General features: G+C 36.5%; 1 protein-coding gene across 1 annotated transcript; it reads left to right on the top strand.

Annotated features, from left to right (window-relative positions):
- Positions 1–456: 456 nt before the first annotated feature.
- LOC147532951 (WD repeat-containing protein 26 homolog) lies at positions 457–7243 on the top strand. The gene is made up of 5 exons (XM_086648133.1): positions 457–956; positions 1707–2553; positions 3716–3817; positions 5771–6400; positions 6866–7243. Exons 2-5 carry the CDS (start codon positions 1768–1770, stop codon positions 7097–7099), a joined length of 1752 nt encoding a protein of 583 aa, XP_086504259.1. The 5' UTR covers positions 457–956; positions 1707–1767; the 3' UTR covers positions 7100–7243.
- The last annotated feature ends 1564 nt before the right edge of the window (positions 7244–8807 follow it).

The following is an 8807-nucleotide window of genomic DNA, read 5'->3' as shown; positions in this document are numbered from 1 at the left end:
GTCTCCAAAACCATTACCTTACTCTATTACCACTACACCATTACATACTTAATGTTATTTCTAGGGTTTGTTTGTATTTATAATGGTTCTATTCGGGAAAACTATATAACTTTAGACACAGGACGTGTGGGGGCACGTGCCCCCACGGGTCCCTCTCTGGGTCCGCCCCTGTATGTTATATATTAAATATATGTTTTATTTAAGGTTATGTTTCTAAAACTTTAATCTTATATTATCAATTTAATTATTTTATGTTTTATATTATTTAAGTAGTTGTAGTGTGTATGATTGATAAACTCAAAGTCTTATAAATTTTTTTTAACAATTGTTATGTTACTTCAAACTAAAATAATTTTTGTGAAACAAAATACTTTGAACCCCTCCCGACCTGACTCGTTTTCTATTAAACGGAGCGGGGCGGGGTGGTAATGGTTTAGCACATTTTTATTGGGAAGGTTATGGTAATTGAATATCCACCCCGATTAATTATTGGGACGGTTACCGTTTACTAACAGGACGGAGTTGGGAAGGGATGAACCGTCCCAAACCCGCCCCGTTGACATCCGGGCCCTAAATTTCCCACCCCTAATTTCACATGGTCTTTATGTTCTCATTTCTCTCTATGAATTCTTCATCTTCTTTCAAGTCATCTTTTACTTTTTCAGGTTCATCCCCAAACACAAAACGAATTCTAGATTACTCAAGACATTCCCACTACTATAAAAAGAGCAAGAGACTATCCTTGTAAAAGGGTTTTGGTCTTCTTTACTCTTCCCCTGATTTCATCTTTCTGCCTTTCCTTGACCTACCCTTTGTCGGTTCATTCACCTAAATCGATTCTTAATTTCTTATAATCTAATCTCTAAATCATAAAATTTGTTGGGGGATATATTTTCTCGATAATTTGTCTGGTTTAGATCCAATTATCTCCCTAATCGGCGTCTCTATCATCTAAGGTTTGATAGACTCTGTTGATGTTCCTCTCTCTTGATATATGCTCTGTTTGGAATTCATTGTTCTTGATTGATTATATGTCTGGTTCTTCTTTGATGATTAGTTTTTTGATACTTCCCATTGTGGGTTCAATCAATTATTGCTGCTGTATCACTAATCAAGAAGAGTTTTGTCTAGTATTTATTAAACACCTTGTCATTTTTTAATATTGCTAGAGTAGTACAAAAAGTAATGCCCTAAATAAGATTCATGAATACCTTAATCATATATTTGTTTTGATCCTCATAATTGCCTGTAATGTCCTGAAATTTTCTAGATAATGTAAGAACTGGAAGTAGTAGTTGACCTATGGAACTGAATTTTTGTTCATTCACACTTATAGTCTTTGTGTGGAGTTATGCACTTGAATAGTGTTGTTGTCAGATTTGTTTAATTTATTTTGGGAGTCTAGGGTTCTTACTGTTGAAATGCTTAAGTTAAATTGTTTGTTGCAGAAATCCTATTCACTTATTATTTGATTTAGGCATTGTAGTCAGGTTGGGTTGAATGGTGTCTAGTCCTAAACACACTACTTGAAGATACAGTAGTAACATATGATAATACTTTAAAGTTATTGTTTGATTGATTCAATCATGTTAACCTTATTGTTATTTCTATAATCTAACTTAATTGGATTACTTGTAATCTTGTATTCTTGATGCTCATCCATTTTACCGAGGTTCTGTAACCCTTTATTGTGAATTTTGATGCAGGAACACATATTTGTTTCTTGCTACCATTTGTGGAATTTTATGGGCTGAGTTTGGGCATTTCATGGGAGGTGTAGAGGACGATGAACCACCGACCAAACGTGTGAAAGTTTCCTCACAAGAGTTGAGGGGGGTCATAGACAATTCACCTTGTATAGAGGCCACCACTAGCTCTTCGGGAAATTCCATGGCTCAACCACCTTCAGACAGGAACAAAGAGATGGTTGGCTCTAAAGGAAATATTATACGAATGGAATTTGTCAGGATCATAACCGAGGCATTATACTCGCTCGGTTACGAGAAAAGTGGGTCCCTTCTAGAGGATGAGTCTGGGATACCCTTGCATTCTGCTCTAGTTGGTCTACTTAGACAACAAGTGCTCGGTGGGTATTGGGAGGAGAGTGTGGTCACATTGCGTAAAATTGGTATTCTCGAAGAAACTACTCTGAAGTCAGCATCTTTCTTGATATTGGAGCAGAAATTTTTTGAACTTCTTAATAAGGGCCAAGTAATGGATGCTTTGAAGACACTGAGAACTGAGATTACACCCCTTAGTATCAACTTGAGTCGAGTGCGTGAACTTTGTTCCTGTGTTGTATCATCGTCAAAGTGCATATCGACGAGTGCAGAAGTTTTAAGACGAAAATCACGGTCGAAGCTTCTAGACGAACTTCAGAGATTGCTACCACCTGCAGTTATGATTCCCGAAAGAAGGTTGGAACATCTCGTTGAACAGGCTCTCAATGTGCAGCTTGAATCTTGTGTGTATCATAATTCATTAGATAATGCATTGTCATTGCTCTCGGATCATCAATGTGGAAAAAATCTTATACCATCTCGCGCTTTACAGGTGAAAACTTGCATTTGCTCTCTGGATAGAATTTAGAATTGTACAGTAGTACCAGACAGGTGGAAAATTATTACTTCCACTCCACAGATTCAATTACATATATTTATTTCAATTGCAGATAAATTCTCTATTCTAAAAATATATATTAATTTCATCAATGAGTATCATTCAGTTACTCTATAAACGGAAAAACAATTGCTTAGAGTGCAAACCATGAAGTTGTGGCAAACACTCATTTTCTTTTCTAGCTAAACGTTGCAAAAATAGTTATTAAATTAAGGAAGTTCTTTGATCAACAACTTTAGGAAATAATTAGTTCATACACGTTATATACAAGGATGAAGGATGATTATGCCAAATACAAATTAAATAAGTGATGGTTACTGTGGTTGTAAGATTCCTCACGAGACATTTTGAATAGGGGATATAAATAATCTTTTATTTGATATTCCTGCAAATAAACATCGCAAGAAGGCTAGAGTGATAAGGCAGAAACTGAAGAAGGCTAGGTTGACAGATAAAATATAATTAAGAAAAAACTTTGTTTGGTACTGATGAGGGGTCCCTTTGACAGGGTTTGTCAGTACTTGTTCCTGTGCTTTTGTTAATACTAACATGATCTTGAAAAACATGATTATGTATGTACATTCATGTAATGCTATAAACTGTAAGGTTTTCGCTGATCTCTGATACGAGTTACAGAGAACTGTTTCGATTTGCAAAATACCATCTCAAAAAGAAGGGAACATCTCCATTAGCATTCTAAGACGAGACTTGTATCGTCTTTGAACTTTTTGTTAAATGAAATTGTTTTTTTTTCTTTAGTAAGGAATAAAATCCTCGCAGCGAGGAAAGAGTCAGTCAATGAGAGAAAGACTTCCTAGTAAGGGGTGATGAGCAGAGTGTTGTTTCCCTCTTAATTTCTTCATGCATCACGAGACCTTGTCGTTGTTCCTCAATTGTTTGTGTTTTGTGAAGCAACTAAGCTTCACCAATTAAAAATGTTGTATTTAAAGTGTAAGAACACATGGGGAAACTGAAAAAAGTATAAACTGGAAAAGAAGATGGTAGCTGGCACTTTTGACAAATTTATCTGTGAGATCATTAATCTTCATACGCTGGAGAGTTATGATTTTGTTTTATGTTTCTTCCAATGTGGTAGGTTGTGGAAGAACATAAAGATGAAGTCTGGTTTTTGCAATTTTCGCATGACGGGAAGTACTTGGCCTCGTCATCTAATGATCAATCAGCAATTATTTGGGAGGTAACCCTTGTACTTTGATTTTTCTCAATTGAAGAAAGTAGTCCTACAGAGATGTTAGAGACTTATAAATAGATAGTTATGCAGTAGTCATGGCGATTTCGCAAGTATCTCAAGTTTAAGTCCAGTGCTGTCGAGTGTCAACTCGCTCTCAACATGTCTATCTCAAGACACAATAAAAGTACTGATATAGTTATCAAACTTACCATAATAACCAATCGAAATTGTTGGTTAGAGTTGGTGCACAAAGACAAATCTCAAGCAGTTGACATGGTCTTCTTTCTTGCTGTAAACTCATAGGTGGCACTTGGCAGAGACTACGGAGGTTTACACTTGTCAGAAGCTTCCTAGCTCTTCAACTAGAACAAAACCCAAATTAAGTAAATCTATAATAAGTAGTAACTGAATTAAACTATGAAACTTGAAAATTATAGCAAGTAGACCCACCTTTATTAGGTATGCTTAGCTCGAGCTAAGTCGTACTTGATTTAATCATTTCGAGTTTAGGGAGGACATCAAGTAGATCGGAAGTAAATAAGCTCTCAGAGATTGATTATAGAGAACAACTTCGCAGTTGTTTGCTATAGTTTTTGCAACTTCTTACTGGGGTTCTTATTTGAAGAGCTTAGGCATAGAAGTGAGGAGTATAGTGGCGTAACTTCTATTTCAGAAAATTTAAAGCACACGGGATGTGCAAAAGAAAGTAGAAAAAGAAATTCATAATTTGCTAATGTAAAGCAAGTGAGTTGGCTAACTAACAAACAGCTAACAAACAATAAAATAAAGGATTCTAAGTGCTTAGACTCCAACTCATATAAAATATATTGAAGTTCTAAATTGGAACATTATAAGAGACTTGCAATCACCGGTCAACAAAGGTGCCTCAATATTCTAAGAAACTTCACATAATCGTTAACCAAGTAAGGAAATCTGTCTCACCTTCTTCATTTGTGTTATCCCTTTGGGCGTACTCCTTACGCATGCCTCAACCAGTCAACCTCATATAAATCTTTATTTTCCATGGATGAACCCAAGGAGTTAGGGGTGGAGCTTATCCAAGCCCGATACTGAGTAGAGAATCCAAACCAAGATATTAGGGGGATTGGCTCACGTGCATTCTCTTTCACACACATACACACACTTTTACGACTATATGAGAACCAGATCTTGTTCTGTAGGAAGAGCTAGATGGTTGAGCTGGGTCTCGTGTTCTGTGTTCCCTTCTTTCTTCACCTGTCTTTCAAATATAACCTGTGCACATTTTGGTTCAGTGATTGCTACTGTAGTTCTGTAGGTTAAGTAATGAATCAATGTGATGTTTTATATGGATTTTTGTTGATGGCTTCCTTTACACCCTCCTCAAGTGTGATGAATCAATGTGATTTTTGTAGCCACAACTGAGTAAATTAAGTTACCAGCGGAAGAATCCAGCTATTTTTACCGGACTAGTTGTATTGTCATTTCGCATTTACTTATGCTTAAACACCATGATCTTGATTTTCTTAGACCATCTATGTGTAATAGTTTACTTATCTGTGCCAAAATCATATTGTCAAATATATATGGGACATGAAGGATACTGAGGCTCTGCTTAGTATTTTTTCAGTTTTTGCGAATAATAATGGAAATGGACCAATTTAGACCTTGGTGGTGGTTATTTAAGTGTGATCCTGTGGACCTCATCATAGTTACACCACATGATTTTGGCAAAATAGGGTATGCCTGTTTGTTGTTTTAATCATGGCTATGAACACTCCCCTTTTGGCGGAAACTCATACAGACCGAACAACAACCCTATTATATACTTTCACTTCGAAATAGATAAACTTGTCACTTTGTGGCCCAATGTTCCAAAGAAAAAGAAGGCGATGAAAAAGTACACTGAATTTGTGATTCCTTAATCTCCGCTCATTAGACTAAGCGAATTCCATGTGAGCTAATAAGGTATTGTTCCAGGTCAATGAGGATAATCTACTATCCTTGAAGCACAGACTGACTGGTCACGGGAAACCCGTTCTTACAGTTTCTTGGAGTCCGGACAACCAGCAGCTCCTTACATGTGGAATGGAGGAGGTTATTAGAAGATGGGATGTCAATACTGGTGAATGCCTTCATGTTTATGAAAAATATGACGTCGGTCTCGTTTCATGTGGATGGCATCCTGATGGAAATCAGATATTATCTGGCATGGCTGACAAGAGCATCTGCATATGGGATTTGGATGGTAAAGAGCTTGAATGTTGGAAAGGGCAGAAGACTCTCAAAATATCAGATATAGCCATGACAAATGATGGAAAACATATTATAACTATATGCAGGGAAACTTCTATATTGCTTCTTGATACGATAGCCAACGTTGAGAGACTGATTGAAGAGGATCAAATAATAACTTCATTCTCATTATCAAGGGATAACAAGTTCTTGCTTCTTAATCTTCTTAATCAAGAGTTACATTTATGGAACATTGAGGGTGATTTCAAGCTCATTTCTAAGTACAAAGGTCACAAACGAACTCGATTTATTATCAGGTCTTGTTTTGGTGGGTTTGATCAAGGTTTTATTGCCAGTGGGAGTGAAGATTCACAGGTATGATGAAATATTCTATTACATAAATAGAGTAGGGCGACTTCCCTACAGTTTCTTAGGTTTGATAGTTTATGGTGGTTATTACCCTATTAGTCAATTTATTTTTTGATAATCTCCGTAATTTAGGCAGAAATGAAATTACGATGTAGCTGTTTCCATAGCTTTGGACTGTCCCAAAACGCGAAGGGTTTGGATGTTTATGAAAAAATTGGTTCATTCTTGTAGAGTTTCCCAACTGGTAGTGTTGTGTAGCCGTGCTGTGGACCAACTGGACACAACCCACTAATGGGCCTGTCCGTGGCTATTGATTTGTTGTTCATGAGAGAAATTATACCAACTTCTCTCAAAATCCTTGACAGAAGAGTTTCTGGCTCTGTTTTTTGGTTCTTTTAGCTACTCCTTCTCTGAATCTTTTCTGCAGAGTTTTACTACTTTTGAGCTTAATGGTTGTAAAATTCATGGCAGGTATACATATGGCACAAATCTACAGGGGAGCTCTTAGAGACATTACCTGGACATTCTGGAGCTATTAACTGCGTGAGCTGGAATCCGATGAACCCTCACATGTTGGCATCAGCAAGTGATGATCGAACAATACGTGTATGGGGTTTAAACCATGTCAACTTAAACCTTGTTGACTTGAAGCTCAAGGAAAATCATAGTAATGGAGTTCTGCACCATTGCAATGGAGGAACTTAATCGAATATTGTAGACGGGTAGCCTTCAGGTTGTTGTCCTTTTTTATGTAAATGACAGGGCGGATGTGGTCTGGTAATAAACTATCTACTGATAACAATTTCTTACTTGAAAAAAGAGAGAAAGGAAAGTGTTTCTCCCAGTTTACATGTTCTTGCCTCATTTTTGTTGGTTTAGTAACTTGGGCTAGTATTTTTGTTTACTTGAGGGAAGTTTTTAAAGGTGCTTCCCCAAGTGTTAATGGTGACACCTTTCACTGCATAAGTTTGACTGTATTTGGTTATAGGCGTCCTAGATGGGTGGTTTGTGGTCAAGTTTTGTTACAAATTTTGGCTAATGATCCACCGAATTGAACTTCAATGTTTTGAGGTGGGATCGGTGGATTCGGATCAAATTTTGTTATAAATTCGGTTCGAAGTCTCTTGAATTTAACGTTAAAGTTCTAGAGTTGAATTTCGTTGAGTTGAAATTTGTAATATAATTTGGCCTGAATCTATTGATCTCAATTGTTTTCAATAGTTTGTGGCTCCTTTGGAATGGGTGGACTTGAGCAGACTTTATAATCAAATCGGTTCTAGTCATCGATTTTTATAGGGAGGCGCCCTAATAAAACTATTGGAGGCACGTTAAAAGTTTTGTACTTATAATTCACTTCTTTTACGAACACAAGATGCATAAAGACGCTTAAAAGTACTGGTGTCAATCTCGCTTCCGAAGATCTCGCCATGCTCTTTAACTAGGTCACTTGAAAACTCCACGTCGCTCGAATATCTCGAAGTGGCCTTTGACTACGAAAAGTCTAGAGTCGAGGTGGTGTAATAGCATGGTTAAGCTAATTTCAACGACAGATTGACGACTCGAATGAGTCTCCTTTAGGATTTGGGTCATCCTCAACTCCAAATATTTCGGATCTGATAGTCCCCACGAGTCTATCAAACGCCTTCAAATAGAAGGGGACTTGGGTAAGAGTGGACATCGAAGTTTTGCTAGAGTTGCCAATCAATTTTATCCTTAAAGTTTACGGAAAATTAGTACACTTCTAGTGTTGATAAAGCCATTCTAGGAGCAACGTTGTTACTTTTGTAAAATATGTTCCATTTTGTCACAGTATAGAAAATATGGGTAAAGTTGCAAAAATTTAAGTAATATCAAAGAAATGGTACCAGAAATTTAAGGATGTTGTCGGCTGCTAAACAAGCTCGCTCATTGAAAATTACAAAAGTGTATATGATATTTTGCGTAAGTTAGAAATTATAAAACGTAAATTTGTTGTTACAATTAAGAAAATGCTAGGAGAATATGTACAATTTTTGCAGAAATAATATATTACATTTCTTGGAGAAAACGAGATTCTACAGCGAGATATGGTTGAAAAAAAGTTTCTGAATAATTTTTGGGTTTTTTTATTAAGCCAAAAATAAACAAAAACAAAAGCAAAAAATGAACCTTACTGTCAAGAAGTTAAAGATGAATCAAAACAATTGTTGGAGATGATAAAAACCCAAGCCAGTGTTAATAAGAAAACACAAATATTAGAGAAGAGGTAGCTTAATGAATAAAGTAGACAAACCTTCGTGAAGAAGAACCTTGATTGGTGATCCAAAAAATGTTTATCAGTTTACTACGGTCAATAACTGAAGAAAATACCAAAAGCCGAACGGATCAACCCATATCAAGTCAACAGGGAGGTTGAATCCACAAGAGGTCTGCC

Source organism: Eschscholzia californica, unplaced genomic scaffold, assembly GCF_041429995.1.
Source record: "Eschscholzia californica isolate CP2 unplaced genomic scaffold, dmEscCali1.0.p SCAF_6, whole genome shotgun sequence".
NCBI lineage: Eukaryota > Viridiplantae > Streptophyta > Magnoliopsida > Ranunculales > Papaveraceae > Eschscholzia > Eschscholzia californica.
The sequence above is the reverse complement of the archived record's forward strand: the minus strand, read 5'-3'. Positions and strand labels throughout refer to the sequence as shown.